The 22,896-nt window shown below is 32.7% G+C and overlaps 5 protein-coding genes across 5 annotated transcripts; all 5 read right to left on the bottom strand.

The window, feature by feature from the left end:
- Nucleotides 1-2,980: 2,980 nt before the first annotated feature.
- Nucleotides 2,981-4,516, bottom strand: LOC113354530. The gene is made up of 5 exons (XM_026597839.1): nt 4,496-4,516; nt 4,215-4,382; nt 4,066-4,119; nt 3,775-3,921; nt 2,981-3,508 (listed from the first exon to the last, which is right to left on the bottom strand). Exons 2-5 carry the CDS (start codon nt 4,329-4,331, stop codon nt 3,152-3,154), a joined length of 675 nt encoding a protein of 224 aa, XP_026453624.1. The 5' UTR covers nt 4,332-4,382; nt 4,496-4,516; the 3' UTR covers nt 2,981-3,151.
- On the bottom strand, nt 4,488-5,637 carry LOC113352814. The gene is made up of 3 exons (XM_026596585.1): nt 5,415-5,637; nt 4,794-4,880; nt 4,488-4,649 (listed from the first exon to the last, which is right to left on the bottom strand). Exons 1-3 carry the CDS (start codon nt 5,589-5,591, stop codon nt 4,488-4,490), a joined length of 426 nt encoding a protein of 141 aa, XP_026452370.1. The 5' UTR covers nt 5,592-5,637.
- Nucleotides 5,638-7,731: 2,094 nt separating this feature from the next.
- Nucleotides 7,732-10,204, bottom strand: LOC113352815. Its single transcript, XM_026596586.1, has 7 exons — nt 9,935-10,204; nt 9,308-9,394; nt 9,008-9,163; nt 8,727-8,894; nt 8,578-8,631; nt 8,286-8,432; nt 7,732-8,019 (listed from the first exon to the last, which is right to left on the bottom strand). Exons 1-7 carry the CDS (start codon nt 10,109-10,111, stop codon nt 7,732-7,734), a joined length of 1,077 nt encoding a protein of 358 aa, XP_026452371.1. The 5' UTR covers nt 10,112-10,204.
- A 2,116-nt stretch (nt 10,205-12,320) lies between these two features.
- On the bottom strand, nt 12,321-15,564 carry LOC113352816. Its single transcript, XM_026596587.1, has 9 exons — nt 15,388-15,564; nt 14,761-14,847; nt 14,471-14,530; nt 13,849-13,935; nt 13,549-13,704; nt 13,268-13,435; nt 13,119-13,172; nt 12,827-12,973; nt 12,321-12,560 (listed from the first exon to the last, which is right to left on the bottom strand). Exons 1-9 carry the CDS (start codon nt 15,562-15,564, stop codon nt 12,321-12,323), a joined length of 1,176 nt encoding a protein of 391 aa, XP_026452372.1.
- Nucleotides 15,565-17,783: 2,219 nt separating this feature from the next.
- On the bottom strand, nt 17,784-20,141 carry LOC113352817. Its single transcript, XM_026596588.1, has 7 exons — nt 19,934-20,141; nt 19,312-19,398; nt 19,012-19,167; nt 18,731-18,898; nt 18,582-18,635; nt 18,290-18,436; nt 17,784-18,023 (listed from the first exon to the last, which is right to left on the bottom strand). Exons 1-7 carry the CDS (start codon nt 20,108-20,110, stop codon nt 17,784-17,786), a joined length of 1,029 nt encoding a protein of 342 aa, XP_026452373.1. The 5' UTR covers nt 20,111-20,141.
- Nucleotides 20,142-22,896: the final 2,755 nt, after the last annotated feature.

The raw sequence follows: 22,896 nt of genomic DNA on the forward strand, positions 1-22,896 counted from the left end.
TGTCTCCCACATATATGTCTATCCTTTATTATTTTTGTTTCGTCTTTTGATATGGGATAAAGAGAAGGTATAAAAGTACATGTGTTGATTGAGTTAGAGGAAATGCTATATGCCTAGCATGGAGAGAAGTTTTCCAGGCATAACGACACATAGGGGTGGTCAACCACACCACCAAAAATATTCCTACAACAAGTTTTGGATATTATATAAAGAGTGCATAGAGTTTCATGTTGGCATATAATGCCTCGTGTAGGTGCTCTTTAATTAACATGAAATCCGAGCTTGTAAGATGTAACATGGAAGTCCGGAAAGGTTCAGGGTGACCAGAGGGAAACCTTTTTTTTTTAATTAAAATGTAACTCAAATAGTAACGGAAATAACCGAATCGAATCAAATATTTTAAAGATGTGACTAAATAAAGACACGTGTCTTGTTTTGAATAGGTGCAAAGATATATTTAACAAATGTAACCGTCCCCGAAAGTGTTAGAAATTTTGACATGTGGCATCCAAGTAATTTTTTCAAGAACATTAACACTTTAGTCTCTATTATATGTGTGGTAAATAAAACACATGTCGTTATATAAACGGTTAGTCGATTGTTGCAATAAGATATTACAAAGATTATAAATTGAATAAATAAACGATTGTCACGGAAAGAGTCGTTGCAACACTTTGAAACAATTATTAATAACAACGTAGTCACAACATGTTGTATTTGCTTAAAATATTTTTAGTAACCCCCTGTGGTAAAATCCTGATTTTGGTGTACTCTCTTTGTCTATAAGAATTAAACCCAAAATAAAGATACTATGTAGAAACTAGAAAGAGAATCCTATCAAAAAGAAAAAGAAGTGAAAAAGAAAATTAACTTTTATACCACACGTATTCGGATCTAACAATAGAAAATCAATAGGAATATTCGGATTATTTCGGATATCCTAAACCGTCACATTACTCCAAATTTCATAGCCGTCGAATTGAAAACCCCATCTGAAGTACTTATCCGCCGGATATGGGTCCCTGTTCAAAGATGCACGTTTGATAACTTTTGCTACCATGGAAACAAAGGCCATGCCTTTTTATAACAATGATAAATTTAGCAAGATTACTTATTTAACACACTGGCCCAAATACAGACTAACAAAAATTACTATTTTAGAGAAAGCATTAATTTATCGCTGATTTATTTAATGAAGCTCTAATATACATGTTAGTCTCCTCCCAATACAAGCAAAGCGCCTCTCTCATCAGCAAGGTGTAAAATTCAACGAAAATTATACTTGTAAAATTAATGAGCACTTACTTTAAAAAATTTAATGAACATGAAACTAATAAAAGCCAATAGATATTGGGATTTACATATCTGATTATAAAACAACAATATCAAGTCTTATGGTCGAATCCAACCTATTTCAAGCTTGAAAAAGTATGGAATGTGAAATCTAATAACTTCCAAATTGGTTCCATCCACACTTTTCTAAGCCATGTTCCATGGTTTCATGGAATTCCTTGTGGAATCCAAAGAATACGCTAATCAGATTAGCGTTGAATCCTATTCTGAATAGCATTCTAGAAGACGGAAACAAACTATTCTGAATAACGTAAGTTAAGCGTAGAAAAACTATTCTTAATCTTAACCATGCATATATTACTCAAATACCACTGACCAAGTCAAATAATATTTTTTTTTAGCGTTCAACGCTGTTTTGATTACCGTTTTTATGATTCCACCATAAGACTTGAGTTTCCATAAACAATTTCAGATGGTAAGCTGGCATGGAAGATGAAAGATGAAATTCCTCCTCCATTAGACTTGATCTTAATGCAAGGTCTAATATATCGAAAATTGTCCTTTGTTACATAATCGATTAGATAGTGGAGTTTATGTGCAAAACATAGTTGATACTTGGGGAGTATTTCATTAGATTTCCAAATTCGTGAACGGAGACTCCATCCGCTGACCTCCTACTTGAGAGTAAGGCTCATGTCCATCTGGGCTAACCCCTGATGGTTGTCCTCCTTGTATTTACACCTTAATTTTTATGCCCTTCTTTACTAGGTAAATCCTGATTCTATGGTGGCTCTGTTTAGAACCTTGGTTCGAAAAAACATGATTTTTTTTTTAGTATTGATTGAGATGTTCTTCGAATTTTTCATCCTTAGCCTAAAATGAAGTATTAAATAACCATCTCATCTACACAAATTATGGAATGTTCAAATTATGATGTTTCAAAGAACAAGATTATACTCTTCTCTAGGTTCTTCTCAAAAAAAAAAACCTTTCACTACCTTTAAAGCTTGCTTTTCAGGTCTTGTCCGTTTTGGGCTATACCTGAGAAGGTTTATTTTCCTCTTCTGAATTTCTAATTAGATAATTAGCAGTCTATGGTAGATTTATTAATTTATTTTTCTCGACCTCCATTACTTTTAGGAGATTTTTGTGGTGTTCTTGTGGGTGTTTTGCCCTCTTTGTCTTTTTCTTCTCTTTTGTATAAAGAATCTTTATTATGAAGTTTTTTGTGATCTCAATGGAGATTTTAGGTGGGAGTTCAAGTATGGTGATTAAGATTCAATACTTTGGGCATATTACTCTCATATTTTTATGAGAATATCTCTTTTTCAAGAAGAAAAAAAACTCTTTTAAAATGGTTGGATTATAATCCCAAAACCATTCTCCCAATATTAGGATTGCCCGACACTCTTGTTGGTAGTTTGTTACTCTCTTCATAAATTACTCATTGTTAGCACCTTTTAATTGTATTTTGATCTTTAAAATTTATGAGATTTATCAAAGAAAAAAATGATTACACGATGGATTGATTTTTTTACGGGTTGTTTAAAGGACACTATCCAGAATTTTGTCTTGTGTTTTGGAATCTATGAGTTGCTTGTTTGTAACATCGTTTCGGTGACATTAAAATTTTTGAACCATGCCGAATATAGTTAGCGTGTAATTCAGTGGTTGAGATTCTCTTTTCACGGGAGAATTGTAAAAGAATAAAATTTTATTGAAAACTAAGAACTTGCGGATGTTCAAGTACAAAATAAGATTCTTATTATAGGAAACCCAGAGAAGCTCCCAACTAAATATCTTTCCCGACAACTGTCTTCAATATCTTTTATTACTGGCACAGTAATATGTCGATTAACTAGCAAATGTCACCACCAGGTCCTCCAAATAGAAGGTAATTATCTTCTTGGTAATACCTCTCAGTGTACATCTGGACGCAATCCATATCAACCTCAACGGTTTCTGGTTGTAGAGCGTTGCTATTCTTATCTATGTATCGAGGTTGTTCAACATAACCGTTAACGCTAGTACCGTCGACAGATAGTGAACGTTCACCACTGCCCATTGGTGGTCCAACTCCATCACTAGCCTGTGCACGACCACCCCAGTAGACATAACCCGCTCCTGATCCCAATGCAGGGACTAGTTCCTTTGGCCAATATCCAATCGAAACATTTCCTTCTGCTACCAACCACCATGCACCTGTTGTTTGCTCCTGCAATGTAACACAAGACATGACTTGTTTCCTTATTCTATAATTCTATAAATCTGCAATATTCACTGTACAAAGCTAATTAATTTGATTAGGTTATCTTATTCGCACCAAATCTGGCCACCCACTCTGACGGGGATTCGTATTTTTAGAAATTGTTTTCTTGTTTACCAGAAGCATTTTACAGAAGTGGTCACTTAATTTTCATTTCAGACTTCTTAACACTTACAGATGTGGTTGTCATATGCCAAGAGGAGTTTGATTCTTACCATCGAAATCTCAAAATTAACTGTAATCTGAGTTTCATTCACTTTTGATGTGGTACCAAAAGGTAAGTCCGGAGTTATTTTGGAATGAACTTGAATAAAACCAGGACAATGAGTATTATAACAGCCAGTCTTCTGAGCACCATCAGCCTTTTTAAAAAAAATAACAATGGAAAAACAAAATAAGAATAAAAAATTTAATACTAATAGCGAGTGATACAACAAAAGAAAATTAAAAGGATTCTTCAAAAAGAAAAAGAAAAAAGAAAAAATAGTTGGATTTTTGAAACTTATTGTCCAGTATATAAAAGCTCTAGTTAAGTTATCACCGTACAGCTGGGGATTCACCTGATATATTTTCCACAGAAATTTAAGCCATTTAAAAGAATATAAACCTTTCAAGTAAGCAAAAATTATGTTATGTAATGTAATTTGGAACCTACAGTCCATCCGACTTTGATGACAGTGGTCTGATTCTCCTCATTAAATTGAACAGCCATTTCTCCTGAAGTAAATTGGTCTTGTTTTGTGCTAGGATTCCAAACATTATATCTTCCCATTGCTCCATAGATAGTTTCACCTTCCTTTGCAACGTAAGTAATACCTGCTCTCTGAGACAAGCCGGTTTCCAAACAAAAATCTCAGAAAGTACTAAACCTGTTGTAGAGAAGTGGTAGCACCGAGTAAAATCCAAGAAAAAAATAAATAAAGTTCAATCACTTACAAACTGAGAACCAGGAGCATTTGACAAAAAGTAAGGATTTTGCTCTGACTAGATCTTCCCTGGTTGTCCTACGAATAGGGACCATTCCTTTCGGGCACCCTTCTACTAGACCAAATACTTCATCCAAGTATGTGGAAACTATTTCTTCTCTCGTCTAATAAGAAAAACATCCAGATTATTGCATTTCCAAATGATAACAACAGTCCTTATGAACAAACCAATTCATAAACTCTTCTAGAACACTAAAATATCCCTCATCAAAATGAATATAATCGACCAAGATGTAGATATATGTTACCTCGGTTTTATGGTTCTTTAATATAAAATTATCAAATGCCGGTTGTTTGTGGAATTCAAAGCAGTCGTAAATATCACCCCATGGAGTCTGCACCAAAAACAAAGCAATAGACTATTAATTTTTACTTTATTTTTTGTAGCTGGGACTCAAAATAAATGGAAAATACAAATAAGTAAAGTCATCGATCTGGAGTCTTGAGGACGTCTCTCAATATTATATATATCTGCTGATAGTTGTTGCACAATATAAAAATAGAGGAGTAGTCTCCCAATCTAAAATAACGTTTAAAGGCCTTACAAAATTTTGATAAAATATCCACAATTCTATTTCCCAATCTAGGTACAAACGAAATCCCAAATAATTACTATAGAGATTAGTTTTTCAGACAAGCCTTCACACGCCAAGAGATATCCGGGGATGTTTTACTTTTAGACATCCTGAGTTTTGGAATTGATTTTTGTTGTTGGTTTCCAAAACTTAAACATCCTGTTGATTTTAAGAGCAAATCTATGTAGTTCCCAGGAGATTAAGAGCAAATCTAATTTTGCACTAACTAAAAGGCTGAAAGAAAAGAAATCTTAGTAATCACAAATCAAAACTGAAAAAGAAAATTATACGTACATGTATCGTTTTGATAGGAGTCCTACTTGGTTGTCTTTCTAAATCATCTTCTGTCGATGATATACTCACCGTAGTAATCCTTCCTTCTAATACTGGTATCACTTGTTGATATGTGAGAACCAAACTCATAAACAGTACCAAAAAGTTGGTAATCTTAAGACCTACAGATGGAGCCATCGATCCACCAATAATCAAGCTTTATATAAGAATTTACTATCACGTATTACAGAGACCATTTATTTATAAACTCCTATATAAGCTTGTAAACTTTGCTAAAAACACCAAGTATCAAGAAAATATTGCGAGCATTTAAAATAAAATAATGAATATATTTTGAACCGCATGTCTATAAGAAAATAAGAAAATAGATTGGGAAATAGAATTGTGGATATTTTATCAAAATTTAAAATAAAATCAAAACTTTAACGACCAATAAGAAAATAGTTATGAGCATTAAAACTGAAATATTTTCTCTGAAAAGAAAATCTTGGTGGATATCGTATTATTAGTCTTCTTGGTGGATATATCGTATTATTAGTCTAAGATACAACCAATTTAAAATCTTGTGGAGCCTGATAAGACTAAGGGGCTATTTATTCTTATGGCCCAATAATATATGGGTCTTATTCTCTTGGCCCTAGGATCATATAAATAATCATGCAAATCAACAACCTAAAAAACCCACGCTATCTCTCACACCACGTCGAGAGTTGCGGTAACCTTCCCTCTCATTGGCCGGTGAACAAAATCGTCGTTCCTGATTCGTCGAAAAGCAACTTATACCCCTACATTTCGTGGACGTTAATTCTTAATAGAATTGGCTGGATCTGACTCTCCAAATCGAGTGATAGCTTAGCAGATTCTTACACCGCGTTTACATGATTTTAATAAAATCTGGACCTTATGATTGGTTGACGAAAAAATGGAAAGAAAAAAAACGTGGATGTTTATATGGAAAAAAAATGGAAAAAGAATCTGTGAATTTTAAAAAGAATCCGTGAATTTCCGTATTTTAAAAAATAATATATTAAAGTATCCAAAATCAAGAATAAGATTTAAGAACTTCCAAAAATTCTATTCTAACTATGGTATCTTTGCATGTCTATTCAATGGAAACAAATGCTATCATAATCAGTTAATGCTGGGTTTGTGTAGGTATCCACAAAATCTAAAAACTTCCGAATATTCTATTTGAATTACATATTAAGCTCTAAAAAACCAAGGTGATACTATTTGGAGTACATAAATTCCACCCATATGTTGAGAGTTATAAGAACTCCATTTTCTCCAAAAGTGATACAAAAACTCCATTTCCTTTTATAATATGTAAATTTAGTTTTTAATAATTTCGTAAATTCCTCAATTGACCTTCCGGATATATTATCTGCTACCTAGAAGAAAAGTTCGGCAGAAGAAACATTTAGAGAGAAGAAGAGATCTTCTCCAAGAAATCATATCATAGAAAATTCGAGGTCTTCTTCCTATTCTTCGTGTTTTTCTTAGTTTCTAGTTTCGATTAGAACACGCAAAGATTCGAGATCTTCTACTCCCGATTTCATAATTCAAAGAGTAATTTTATGTTCAAATTGATTGAAGAAATTTTGAGATCTGGTATTTCCTTCCAGTTTAATTGAAGAAGAGAAAAGACGAGAAGCTACGGTTTATGTTTATCCGAAATTTGGTTCCAATACAGTTGAGTTGAAATTATATCTCAACTTGAGTTATCAATTGAAATTGCATATCGAGTTGAATAATCCAGCCGAAGAATCCTTCAAATAGATCATCTTCGGATTAACCTATTTGTATTTGGATCACTCATCAGCTTAATTGATTTTTCAGGTTTTGATTTTTGATTTTTTTTTGAATCTGCAATTTACTTTTGATGATGAAACCTACATTTATGTTAATATGATTTTTGTAAATTTCTTCTTATGAAATCTACGATTTCTTGGAACGAAGTCTTCTTATTGTTACGATTTCATGATGTTTTTCTAAAAAAAAAATTCGTTGTTGTTGTTGTTTATATTCACGTTTAGTGAAACCTTTTTCAGTTTCATACTTTGTTCTGTGTATTGTTTTTAATTTTTTTTGTTGTTCATATCCTCATACAGTGAACCTTTTTTGGTTCCATACATTGTCTTGTAGATTATGAAATATGCTGTCGCGATTATATGTTACGTAAAGGATAGTGTTTCCTTTTTTGGTTTCCTACTTGAAAAGAAAATACCTTGGCCATGATATGCCACCAAGGTCTAACCAGGAAAGGCAGTAAGTTTTTCAGACATTCTTTTGTTTTTCATCATTTTTTTTGTTGGTTTCATCGTATATTTTTTGTTGCAACCTTTTTCATGTTAGTCAGTCTTTTCCTATTTTGTTCAAACATTTTTTTATGTTGGTCAACATAACCGTTAACGCTAGTACCGTCGACAGATAGTGAACGTTCACCACTGCCCATTGGTGGTCCAACTCCATCACTAGCCTGTGCACGACCACCCCAGTAGACATAACCCGCTCCTGATCCCAATGCAGGGACTAGTTCCTTTGGCCAATATCCAATCGAAACATTTCCTTCTGCTACCAACCACCATGCACCTGTTGTTTGCTCCTGCAATGTAACACAAGACATGACTTGTTTCCTTATTCTATAATTCTATAAATCTGCAATATTCACTGTGCAAAGCTAATTAATTTGATTAGGTTATCTTATTCGCACCAAATCTGGCCACCCACTCTGACGGGGATTCGTATTTTTAGAAATTGTTTTCTTGTTTACCAGAAGCATTTTACAGAAGTGGTCACTTAATTTTCATTTCAGACTTCTTAACACTTACAGATGTGGTTGTCATATGCCAAGAGGAGTTTGATTCTTACCATCGAAATCTCAAAATTAACTGTAATCTGAGTTTCATTCACTTTTGATGTGGTACCAAAAGGTAAGTCCGGAGTTATTTTGGAATGAACTTGAATAAAACCAGGACAATGAGTATTATAACAGCCAGTCTTCTGAGCACCATCAGCCTTTTTAAAAAAAAATAACAATGGAAAAACAAAATAAGAATAAAAATTTTAATACTAATAGCGAGTGATACAACAAAAGAAAATTAAAAGGATTCTTCAAAAAGAAAAAGAAAAAATAAAAAATAGTTGGAGTTTTGAAACTTACTGTCCAGTATATAAAAGCTCTAGTTAAGTTATCACCGTACAGCTGGGGATTCACCTGATATATTTTCCACAGAAATTTAAGCCATTTAAAAGAATATAAACCTTTCAAGTAAGCAAAAATTATGTTATGTAATGTAATTTGGAACCTACAGTCCATCCGACTTTGATGACAGTGGTCTGATTCTCCTCATTAAATTGAACAGCCATTTCTCCTGAAGTAAATTGGTCTTGTTTTGTGCTAGGATTCCAAACATTATATCTTCCCATTGCTCCATAGATAGTTTCACCTTCCTTTGCAACGTAAGTAATACCTGCTCTCTGAGACAAGCCGGTTTCCAAACAAAAATCTCAGAAAGTACTAAACCTGTTGTAGAGAAGTGGTAGCACTGAGTAAAATCCAAGAAAAAAATAAATAAAGTTCAATCACTTACAAACTGAGAACCAGGAGCATTTGACAAAGAAAGTAAGGATTTTGCTCTGACTAGATCTTCCCTGGTTGTCCTACGAATAGGGACCATTCCTTTCGGGCACCCTTCTACTAGACCAGATACTTCATCCAAGTATGTGGAAACCATTTCTTCTCTCGTCTAATAAGAAAAACATCCAGATTATTGCATTTCCAAATGATAACAGCAGTCCTTATGAACAAACCAATTCATAAACTCTTCTAGAACACTAAAATATCCCTCATCAAAATGAATATAATCGACCAAGATGTAGATATATGTTACCTCGGTTTTATGGTTCTTTAATATAAAATTATCAAATGCCGGTTGTTTGTGGAATTCAAAGCAGTCGTAAATATCACCCCATGGAGTCTGCAGTGCACCAAAAACAAAGCAATAGACTATTAATTTTTACTTTATTTTTTGTAGCTGGGACTCAAAATAAATGGAAAATACAAAATAAGTAGAGTCATCGATCTGGAGTCTTGAGGACGTCTCTCAATATTATATATATCTGCTGATAGTTGTTGCACAATATAAAAATAGAGGAGTAGTCTCCCAATCTAAAATAACGTTTAAAGGCCTTACAAAATTTTGATAAAATATCCACAATTCTATTTCCCAATCTAGGTACAAACGAAATCCCAAATAATTACTATAGAGATTAGTTTTTCAGACAAGCCTTCACACGCCAAGAGATATCCGGGGATGTTTTACTTTTAGACATCCTGAGTTTTGGAATTGATTTTTGTTGTTGGTTTCCAAAACTTAAACATCCTGTTGATTTTAAGAGCAAATCTATGTAGTTCCCAGGAGATTAAGAGCAAATCTAATTTTGCACTAACTAAAAGGCTGAAAGAAAAGAAATCTTAGTAATCACAAATCAAAACTGAAAAAGAAAATTATACGTACATGTATCGTTTTGACAGGAGTCCTACTTGGTTGTCTTTCTAAATCATCTTCTGTCGATGATATACTCACCGTAGTAATCCTTCCTTCTAATACTGGTATCACTTGTTGATATGTGAGAACCAAACTCATAAACAGTACCAAAAAGTTGGTAATCTTAAGACCTACAGATGGAGCCATCGATCCACCAATAATCAAGCTTTATATAAGAATTTACTATCACGTATTACAGAGACCATTTATTTATAAACTCCTATATAAAGCTTGTAAACTTTGCTAAAAACACCAAGTATCAAGAAAATATTGCGAGCATTTAAAATAAAATAATGAATATATTTTGAACCGCATGTCTATAAGAAAATAAGAAAATAGATTGGGAAATAGAATTGTGGATATTTTATCAAAATTTAAAATAAAATCAAAACTTTAACGACCAATAAGAACATAGTTATGAGCATTAAAACTGAAATATTTTCTCTGAAAAGAAAATCTTGGTGGATATCGTATTATTAGTCTTCTTGGTGGATATATCGTATTATTAGTCTAAGTCTCTAAGATACAACCAATTTAAAATCTTGTGGAGCCTGATAAGACTAAGGGGCTATTTATTCTTATGGCCCAATAATATATGGGTCTTATTCTCTTGGCCCTAGGATCATATAAATAATCATGCAAATCAACAACCTAAAAAACCCACGCTATCTCTCACACCACGTCGAGAGTTGCGGTAACCTTCCCTCTCATTGGCCGGTGAACAAAATCGTCGTTCCTGATTCGTCGAAAAGCAACTTATACCCCTACATTTCGTGGACGTTAATTCTTAATAGAATTGGCTGGATCTGACTCTCCAAATCGAGTGATAGCTTAGCAGATTCTTACACCGCGTTTACATGATTTTAATAAAATCTGGACCTTATGATTGGTTGACGAAAAAATGGAAAGAAAAAAAACGTGGATGTTTATATGGAAAAAAAATGGAAAAAGAATCTGTGAATTTTAAAAAGAATCCGTGAATTTCCGTATTTTAAAAAATAATATATTAAAGTATCCAAAATCAAGAATAAGATTTAAGAACTTCCAAAAATTCTATTCTAACTATGGTATCTTTGCATGTCTATTCAATGGAAACAAATGCTATCATAATCAGTTAATGCTGGGTTTGTGTAGGTATCCACAAAATCTAAAAACTTCCGAATATTCTATTTGAATTACATATTAAGCTCTAAAAAACCAAGGTGATACTATTTGGAGTACATAAATTCCACCCATATGTTGAGAGTTATAAGAACTCCATTTTCTCCAAAAGTGATACAAAAACTCCATTTCCTTTTATAATATGTAAATTTAGTTTTTAATAATTTCGTAAATTCCTCAATTGACCTTCCGGATATATTATCTGCTACCTAGAAGAAAAGTTCGGCAGAAGAAACATTTAGAGAGAAGAAGAGATCTTCTCCAAAGAAATCAATATCATAGAAAATTCGAGGTCTTCTTCCTATATCTTCGTGTTTTTCTTAGTTTCTAGAGTTTCGATTAGAACACGCAAAGATTCGAGATCTTCTACTCCCGATTTCATAATTCAAAGAGTAATTTTATGTTCAAATTGATTGAAGAAATTTTGAGATCTGGTATTTCCTTCCAGTTTAATTGAAGAAGAGAAAAGACGAGAAGCTACGGTTTATGTTTATCCGAAATTTGGTTCCAATACAGTTGAGTTGAAATTATATCTCAACTTGAGTTATCAATTGAAATTGCATATCGAGTTGAATAATCCAGCCGAAGAATCCTTCAAATAGATCATCTTCGGATTAACCTATTTGTATTTGGATCACTCATCAGCTTAATTGATTTTTCAGGTTTTGATTTTTGATTTTTTTTTTGAATCTGCAATTTACTTTTGATGATGAAACCTACATTTATGTTAATATGATTTTTGTAAATTTCTTCTTATGAAATCTACGATTTCTTGGAACGAAGTCTTCTTATTGTTACGATTTCATGATGTTTTTCTAAAAAAAAAAATTCGTTGTTGTTGTTGTTTATATTCACGTTTAGTGAAACCTTTTTCAGTTTCATACTTTGTTCTGTGTATTGTTTTTAATTTTTTGTTGTTGTTCATATCCTCATACAGTGAAACCTTTTTTGGTTCCATACATTGTCTTGTAGATTATGAAATATGCTGTCGCGATTATATGTTACGTAAAGGATAGTGTTTCCTTTTTTGGTTTCCTACTTGAAAAGAAAATACCTTGGCCATGATATGCCACCAAGGTCTAACCAGGAAAGGCAGTAAGTTTTTCAGACATTCTTTTGTTTTTCATCATTTTTTTTGTTGGTTTCATCGTATATTTTTTTTGTTGCAACCTTTTTCATGTTAGTCAGTCTTTTCCTATTTTTGTTCAAACATTTTTTTATGTTGGTCAACATAACCGTTAACGCTAGTACCGTCGACAGATAGTGAACGTTCACCACTGCCCATTGGTGGTCCAACTCCATCACTAGCCTGTGCACGACCACCCCAGTAGACATAACCCGCTCCTGATCCCAATGCAGGGACTAGTTCCTTTGGCCAATATCCAATCGAAACATTTCCTTCTGCTACCAACCACCATGCACCTGTTGTTTGCTCCTGCAATGTAACACAAGACATGACTTGTTTCCTTATTCTATAATTCTATAAATCTGCAATATTCACTGTGCAAAGCTAATTAATTTGATTAGGTTATCTTATTCGCACCAAATCTGGCCACCCACTCTGACGGGGATTCGTATTTTTAGAAATTGTTTTCTTGTTTACCAGAAGCATTTTACAGAAGTGGTCACTTAATTTTCATTTCAGACTTCTTAACACTTACAGATGTGGTTGTCATATGCCAAGAGGAGTTTGATTCTTACCATCGAAATCTCAAAATTAACTGTAATCTGAGTTTCATTCACTTTTGATGTGGTACCAAAAGGTAAGTCCGGAGTTATTTTGGAATGAACTTGAATAAAACCAGGACAATGAGTATTATAACAGCCAGTCTTCTGAGCACCATCAGCCTTTTTAAAAAAAAATAACAATGGAAAAACAAAATAAGAATAAAAATTTTAATACTAATAGCGAGTGATACAACAAAAGAAAATTAAAAGGATTCTTCAAAAAGAAAAAGAAAAAATAAAAAATAGTTGGAGTTTTGAAACTTACTGTCCAGTATATAAAAGCTCTAGTTAAGTTATCACCGTACAGCTGGGGATTCACCTGATATATTTTCCACAGAAATTTAAGCCATTTAAAAGAATATAAACCTTTCAAGTAAGCAAAAATTATGTTATGTAATGTAATTTGGAACCTACAGTCCATCCGACTTTGATGACAGTGGTCTGATTCTCCTCATTAAATTGAACAGCCATTTCTCCTGAAGTAAATTGGTCTTGTTTTGTGCTAGGATTCCAAACATTATATCTTCCCATTGCTCCATAGATAGTTTCACCTTCCTTTGCAACGTAAGTAATACCTGCTCTCTGAGACAAGCCGGTTTCCAAACAAAAATCTCAGAAAGTACTAAACCTGTTGTAGAGAAGTGGTAGCACTGAGTAAAATCCAAGAAAAAAATAAATAAAGTTCAATCACTTACAAACTGAGAACCAGGAGCATTTGACAAAGAAAGTAAGGATTTTGCTCTGACTAGATCTTCCCTGGTTGTCCTACGAATAGGGACCATTCCTTTCGGGCACCCTTCTACTAGACCAAATACTTCATCCAAGTATGTGGAAACTATTTCTTCTCTCGTCTAATAAGAAAAACATCCAGATTATTGCATTTCCAAATGATAACAACAGTCCTTATGAACAAACCAATTCATAAACTCTTCTAGAACACTAAAATATCCCTCATCAAAATGAATATAATCGACCAAGATGTAGATATATGTTACCTCGGTTTTATGGTTCTTTAATATAAAATTATCAAATGCCGGTTGTTTGTGGAATTCAAAGCAGTCGTAAATATCACCCCATGGAGTCTGCACCAAAAACAAAGCAATAGACTATTAATTTTTACTTTATTTTTTGTAGCTGGGACTCAAAATAAATGGAAAATACAAAATAAGTAAAGTCATCGATCTGGAGTCTTGAGGACGTCTCTCAATATTATATATATCTGCTGATAGTTGTTGCACAATATAAAAATAGAGGAGTAGTCTCCCAATCTAAAATAACGTTTAAAGGCCTTACAAAATTTTGATAAAATATCCACAATTCTATTTCCCAATCTAGGTACAAACGAAATCCCAAATAATTACTATAGAGATTAGTTTTTCAGACAAGCCTTCACACGCCAAGAGATATCCGGGGATGTTTTACTTTTAGACATCCTGAGTTTTGGAATTGATTTTTGTTGTTGGTTTCCAAAACTTAAACATCCTGTTGATTTTAAGAGCAAATCTATGTAGTTCCCAGGAGATTAAGAGCAAATCTAATTTTGCACTAACTAAAAGGCTGAAAGAAAAGAAATCTTAGTAATCACAAATCAAAACTGAAAAAGAAAATTATACGTACATGTATCGTTTTGACAGGAGAAGTAAGGATTTTGCTCTGACTAGATCTTCCCTGGTTGTCCTACGAATAGGGACCATTCCTTTCGGGCACCCTTCTACTAGACCAAATACTTCATCCAAGTATGTGGAAACTATTTCTTCTCTCGTCTAATAAGAAAAACATCCAGATTATTGCATTTCCAAATGATAACAACAGTCCTTATGAACAAACCAATTCATAAACTCTTCTAGAACACTAAAATATCCCTCATCAAAATGAATATAATCGACCAAGATGTAGATATATGTTACCTCGGTTTTATGGTTCTTTAATATAAAATTATCAAATGCCGGTTGTTTGTGGAATTCAAAGCAGTCGTAAATATCACCCCATGGAGTCTGCAGTGCACCAAAAACAAAGCAATAGACTATTAATTTTTACTTTATTTTTTGTAGCTGGGACTCAAAATAAATGGAAAATACAAAATAAGTAGAGTCATCGATCTGGAGTCTTGAGGACGTCTCTCAATATTATATATATCTGCTGATAGTTGTTGCATAATATAAAAATAGAGGAGTAGTCTCCCAATCTAAAATAACGTTTAAAGGCCTTACAAAATTTTGATAAAATATCCACAATTCTATTTCCCAATCTAGGTACAAACGAAATCCCAAATAATTACTATAGAGATTAGTTTTTCAGACAAGCCTTCACACGCCAAGAGATATCCGGGGATGTTTTACTTTTAGACATCCTGAGTTTTGGAATTGATTTTTGTTGTTGGTTTCCAAAACTTAAACATCCTGTTGATTTTAAGAGCAAATCTATGTAGTTCCCAGGAGATTAAGAGAAAATCTAATTTTGCACTAACTAAAAGGCTGAAAGAAAAGAAATCTTAGTAATCACAAATCAAAACTGAAAAAGAAAATTATACGTACATGTATCGTTTTGACAGGAGTCCTACTTGGTTGTCTTTCTAAATCATCTTCTGTCGATGATATACTCACCGTAGTAATCCTTCCTTCTAATACTGGTATCACTTGTTGATATGTGAGAACCAAACTCATAAACAGTACCAAAAAGTTGGTAATCTTAAGACCTACAGATGGAGCCATCGATCCACCAATAATCAAGCTTTATATAAGAATTTACTATCACCTATTACAGAGACCATTTATTTATAAACTCCTATATAAAGCTTGTAAACTTTGCTAAAAACACCAAGTATCAAGAAAATATTGCGAGCATTTAAAATAAAATAATGAATATATTTTGAACCGCATGTCTATAAGAAAATAAGAAAATAGATTGGGAAATAGAATTGTGGATATTTTATCAAAATTTAAAATAAAATCAAAACTTTAACGACCAATAAGAACATAGTTATGAGCATTAAAACTGAAATATTTTCTCTGAAAAGAAAATCTTGGTGGATATCGTATTATTAGTCTTCTTGGTGGATATATCGTATTATTAGTCTAAGTCTCTAAGATACAACCAATTTAAAATCTTGTGGAGCCTGATAAGACTAAGGGGCTATTTATTCTTATGGCCCAATAATATATGGGTCTTATTCTCTTGGCCCTAGGATCATATAAATAATCATGCAAATCAACAACCTAAAAAATCCACGCTATCTCTCACACCACGTCGAGAGTTGCGATAACCTCCCCTCTCATTGGCCGGTGAACAAAATCGTCGCTCCTGATTGGTTGAAAAGCAACTTATACCCCTACATTTCGTGGTCGTTAATTCCTAATAGAATTGGCTGGATCTGACTCTCCAAATCGAGTGATAGCTTAGCAGATTCTTACACCGCGTTTACATGATTTTAATAAAATCTGGATCTTATGATTGGCTGACGAAAAAATGGAAAAAAAAACGTGGATGTTTATATCGAAAAAAAATGGAAAAAGAATCTGTGAATTTTAAAAAGAATCCGTGAATTTTCGTATTTTAAAAAATAATATATTAAAGTATCCAAAATCAAGAATAAGATCTAAGAACTTCCAAAAATTCTATTCTAACTATGGTGTCTTTGCATGTCTATTCAATGGAAACAAATGCTATCATAATCAGTTAATGTTGGGTCTGTGTAGGTATCCACAAAATCTAAAAACTTCCGAATATTCTATTTGAATTACATATTAAGCTCTAAAAAACCAAGGTGATACTATTTGGAGTACATAAACTCCACCCATATGTTGAGAGTTATAAGAACTCCATTTTCTCCAAAAGTGATACAAAAACTCCATTTCCTTTTATAATATGTAAATTTAGTTTTTAATAATTTCGTAAATTCCTCAATTGACCTTCCAGATATATTATCTGCTACCTAGAAGAAAAGTTCGGCAGAAGAAACATTTAGAGAGAAGAAGAGATCTTCTCCAAAGAAATCAATATCATAGAAAATTCGAGGTCTTCTTCCTATATCTTCGTGTTTTTCTTAGTTTCTAGGGTTTCGATTCAAACACGCAAAGATTCGAGATCTTCTACTCCCGATTTCATAATTCAAAGAGTAATTTTATGTTCAAATTGATTGAAGAAATTTTGAGATCTGGTATTTCCTTCCAGTTTAATTGAAGAAGAGAAAAGACGAGAAGCTACGGTTTATGTTTATCCGAAATTTGGTTCCAATACAGTTGAGTTGAAATTATATCTCAAGTTGAGTTATCAATTGAAATTGCATATCGAGTTGAATAATCCAGCCGAAGAATCCTTCAAATCGATCATCTTCGGATTAACCTATTTGTATTTGGATCACTCATCAGCTTAATTGATTTTTCAGGTTTTGATTTTTGATTTTTTTTTGAATCTGCAATTTACTTTTGATGATGAAACCTACATTTATGTTAATATGATTTTTGTAAATTTGTTCTTATGAAATCTTCGATTTATTGGAACGAAGTCTTCTTATTGTTACGATTTCATGATGTTTTTCTAAAAAAAAAATTCGTTGTTGTTGTTGTTGTTGTTGTTGTTGTTTATATTCACGTTTAGTGAAACCTTTTTCAGTTTCATACTTTGTTATGTGTATTGTTTTTAATTTTTTGTTGTTGTTCATATCCTCATACAGTGAAACCTTTTTTGGTTCCATACATTGTCTTGTAGATTATGAAATATGCTGTCGCGATTATATGTTACGTAAAGGATAGTGTTTCCTTTTTTGGTTTCCTACTTGAAAAGAAAATACCTTGGCCATGATATGCCACCAAGGTCTAACCAGGAAAGGCAGTAAGTTTTTCAGACATTCTTTTGTTTTTCATCATTTTTTTTGTTGGTTTCATCGTATATTTTTTTTGTTGCAACCTTTTTCATGTTAGTCAGTCTTTTCCTATTTTTGTTCAAACATTTTTTTATGTTGGTCAACATAACCGTTAACGCTAGTACCGTCGACAGATAGTGAACGTTCACCACTGCCCATTGGTGGTCCAACTCCATCACTAGCCTGTGCACGACCACCCCAGTAGACATAACCCGCTCCTGATCCCAATGCAGGGACTAGTTCCTTTGGCCAATATCCAATCGAAACATTTCCTTCTGCTACCAACCACCATGCACCTGTTGTTTGCTCCTGCAATGTAACACAAGACATGACTTGTTTCCTTATTCTATAATTCTATAAATCTGCAATATTCACTGTGCAAAGCTAATTAATTTGATTAGGTTATCTTATTCGCACCAAATCTGGCCACCCACTCTGACGGGGATTCGTATTTTTAGAAATTGTTTTCTTGTTTACCAGAAGCATTTTACAGAAGTGGTCACTTAATTTTCATTTCAGACTTCTTAACACTTACAGATGTGGTTGTCATATGCCAAGAGGAGTTTGATTCTTACCATCGAAATCTCAAAATTAACTGTAATCTGAGTTTCATTCACTTTTGATGTGGTACCAAAAGGTAAGTCCGGAGTTATTTTGGAATGAACTTGAATAAAACCAGGACAATGAGTATTATAACAGCCAGTCTTCTGAGCACCATCAGCCTTTTTAAAAAAAAATAACAATGGAAAAACAAAATAAGAATAAAAATTTTAATACTAATAGCGAGTGATACAACAAAAGAAAATTAAAAGGATTCTTCAAAAAGAAAAAGAAAAAATAAAAAATAGTTGGAGTTTTGAAACTTACTGTCCAGTATATAAAAGCTCTAGTTAAGTTATCACCGTACAGCTGGGGATTCACCTGATATATTTTCCACAGAAATTTAAGCCATTTAAAAGAATATAAACCTTTCAAGTAAGCAAAAATTATGTTATGTAATGTAATTTGGAACCTACAGTCCATCCGACTTTGATGACAGTGGTCTGATTCTCCTCATTAAATTGAACAGCCATTTCTCCTGAAGTAAATTGGTCTTGTTTTGTGCTAGGATTCCAAACATTATATCTTCCCATTGCTCCATAGATAGTTTCACCTTCCTTTGCAACGTAAGTAATACCTGCTCTCTGAGACAAGCCGGTTTCCAAACAAAAATCTCAGAAAGTACTAAACCTGTTGTAGAGAAGTGGTAGCACTGAGTAAAATCCAAGAAAAAAATAAATAAAGTTCAATCACTTACAAACTGAGAACCAGGAGCATTTGACAAAGAAAGTAAGGATTTTGCTCTGACTAGATCTTCCCTGGTTGTCCTACGAATAGGGACCATTCCTTTCGGGCACCCTTCTACTAGACCAAATACTTCATCCAAGTATGTGGAAACTATTTCTTCTCTCGTCTAATAAGAAAAACATCCAGATTATTGCATTTCCAAATGATAACAACAGTCCTTATGAACAAACCAATTCATAAACTCTTCTAGAACACTAAAATATCCCTCATCAAAATGAATATAATCGACCAAGATGTAGATATATGTTACCTCGGTTTTATGGTTCTTTAATATAAAATTATCAAATGCCGGTTGTTTGTGGAATTCAAAGCAGTCGTAAATATCACCCCATGGAGTCTGCACCAAAAACAAAGCAATAGACTATTAATTTTTACTTTATTTTTTGTAGCTGGGACTCAAAATAAATGGAAAATACAAAATAAGTAAAGTCATCGATCTGGAGTCTTGAGGACGTCTCTCAATATTATATATATCTGCTGATAGTTGTTGCACAATATAAAAATAGAGGAGTAGTCTCCCAATCTAAAATAACGTTTAAAGGCCTTACAAAATTTTGATAAAATATCCACAATTCTATTTCCCAATCTAGGTACAAACGAAATCCCAAATAATTACTATAGAGATTAGTTTTTCAGACAAGCCTTCACACGCCAAGAGATATCCGGGGATGTTTTACTTTTAGACATCCTGAGTTTTGGAATTGATTTTTGTTGTTGGTTTCCAAAACTTAAACATCCTGTTGATTTTAAGAGCAAATCTATGTAGTTCCCAGGAGATTAAGAGCAAATCTAATTTTGCACTAACTAAAAGGCTGAAAGAAAAGAAATCTTAGTAATCACAAATCAAAACTGAAAAAGAAAATTATACGTACATGTATCGTTTTGACAGGAGTCCTACTTGGTTGTCTTTCTAAATCATCTTCTGTCGATGATATACTCACCGTAGTAATCCTTCCTTCTAATACTGGTATCACTTGTTGATATGTGAGAACCAAACTCATAAACAGTACCAAAAAGTTGGTAATCTTAAGACCTACAGATGGAGCCATCGATCCACCAATAATCAAGCTTTATATAAGAATTTACTATCACCTATTACAGAGACCATTTATTTATAAACTCCTATATAAAGCTTGTAAACTTTGCTAAAAACACCAAGTATCAAGAAAATATTGCGAGCATTTAAAATAAAATAATGAATATATTTTGAACCGCATGTCTATAAGAAAATAAGAAAATAGATTGGGAAATAGAATTGTGGATATTTTATCAAAATTTAAAATAAAATCAAAACTTTAACGACCAATAAGAACATAGTTATGAGCATTAAAACTGAAATATTTTCTCTGAAAAGAAAATCTTGGTGGATATCGTATTATTAGTCTTCTTGGTGGATATATCGTATTATTAGTCTAAGTCTCTAAGATACAACCAATTTAAAATCTTGTGGAGCCTGATAAGACTAAGGGGCTATTTATTCTTATGGCCCAATAATATATGGGTCTTATTCTCTTGGCCCTAGGATCATATAAATAATCATGCAAATCAACAACCTAAAAAATCCACGCTATCTCTCACACCACGTCGAGAGTTGCGATAACCTCCCCTCTCATTGGCCGGTGAACAAAATCGTCGCTCCTGATTGGTTGAAAAGCAACTTATACCCCTACATTTCGTGGTCGTTAATTCCTAATAGAATTGGCTGGATCTGACTCTCCAAATCGAGTGATAGCTTAGCAGATTCTTACACCGCGTTTACATGATTTTAATAAAATCTGGATCTTATGATTGGCTGACGAAAAAATGGAAAAAAAAACGTGGATGTTTATATCGAAAAAAAATGGAAAAAGAATCTGTGAATTTTAAAAAGAATCCGTGAATTTTCGTATTTTAAAAAATAATATATTAAAGTATCCAAAATCAAGAATAAGATCTAAGAACTTCCAAAAATTCTATTCTAACTATGGTGTCTTTGCATGTCTATTCAATGGAAACAAATGCTATCATAATCAGTTAATGTTGGGTCTGTGTAGGTATCCACAAAATCTAAAAACTTCCGAATATTCTATTTGAATTACATATTAAGCTCTAAAAAACCAAGGTGATACTATTTGGAGTACATAAACTCCACCCATATGTTGAGAGTTATAAGAACTCCATTTTCTCCAAAAGTGATACAAAAACTCCATTTCCTTTTATAATATGTAAATTTAGTTTTTAATAATTTCGTAAATTCCTCAATTGACCTTCCAGATATATTATCTGCTACCTAGAAGAAAAGTTCGGCAGAAGAAACATTTAGAGAGAAGAAGAGATCTTCTCCAAAGAAATCAATATCATAGAAAATTCGAGGTCTTCTTCCTATATCTTCGTGTTTTTCTTAGTTTCTAGGGTTTCGATTCAAACACGCAAAGATTCGAGATCTTCTACTCCCGATTTCATAATTCAAAGAGTAATTTTATGTTCAAATTGATTGAAGAAATTTTGAGATCTGGTATTTCCTTCCAGTTTAATTGAAGAAGAGAAAAGACGAGAAGCTACGGTTTATGTTTATCCGAAATTTGGTTCCAATACAGTTGAGTTGAAATTATATCTCAACTTGAGTTATCAATTGAAATTGCATATCGAGTTGAATAATCCAGCCGAAGAATCCTTCAAATCGATCATCTTCGGATTAACCTATTTGTATTTGGATCACTCATCAGCTTAATTGATTTTTCAGGTTTTGATTTTTGATTTTTTTTTTGAATCTGCAATTTACTTTTGATGATGAAACCTACATTTATGTTAATATGATTTTTGTAAATTTGTTCTTATGAAATCTACGATTTATTGGAACGAAGTCTTCTTATTGTTACGATTTCATGATGTTTTTCTAAAAAAAAAATTCGTTGTTGTTGTTGTTGTTTATATTCACGTTTAGTGAAACCTTTTTCAGTTTCATACTTTGTTCTGTGTATTGTTTTTAATTTTTTGTTGTTGTTCATATCCTCATACAGTGAAACCTTTTTGGTTCCATACATTGTCTTGTAGATTATGAAATATATTGTCGCGATTATATGTTACGTAAAGGATAGTGTTTCCTTTTTTGGTTTCATACTTGAAAAGCAAATACCTTGGCCATGATATGCCACCAAGGTCTAACCAGGAAAGGCAGTAAGTTTTTCAGACACTCTTTTATTTTTCATCATTTTTTTTTGTTGGTTTCATCGTATATTTTTTTTGTTGCAACCTTTTTCATGTTAGTCAGTCTTTTCCTATTTTTGTTCAAACATTTTTTTATGTTGGTTTCATTGTATTACTTGTTGAAACCTTTTCTCATGTTATTTTTGTGTTCACATTGTAGAAATTTATTCTTTTGCTTGTGTTATGGTTTCATCAGTAATAATGCGAACTAGAAATGGTTTTTGGAGAATTTGAAGGAAGTATTTTCTCCGCGAAAACATCTTATTTTTGTGAGTGATCGATAAATGTACAAACTTATTGAATCGGCAACAAACTCTTTGTCAAGAATTTGAAAGTGAGTTCTACGACAACAATTCGAAGGACATGCCATACGTGGCAGACGTGAAGTCATTTGGACGAAAATTTATCGAACTTCAGTTTAAGTTTTTGTTTAGACTACAATGTATTTGAATCTTTTTTTTTATTTCATTTTGTATTTACTTTGAATGTTATTTTTCTTTTATTCACTTGTCTACTTTTTTTTTTTAAGTTAAACATGTTAATTTTATACAAGTGTTTCATGTTTGTTTCATATTAGATTATGTTTATCAGAGTTGCAGGCTTTTATAATTTGCTGGAATCAAAATAGGTTTCAACATTTTTTATTGGA

This window comes from Papaver somniferum, chromosome 2 (genome assembly GCF_003573695.1).
Source record: "Papaver somniferum cultivar HN1 chromosome 2, ASM357369v1, whole genome shotgun sequence".
Taxonomy (NCBI): domain Eukaryota; kingdom Viridiplantae; phylum Streptophyta; class Magnoliopsida; order Ranunculales; family Papaveraceae; genus Papaver; species Papaver somniferum.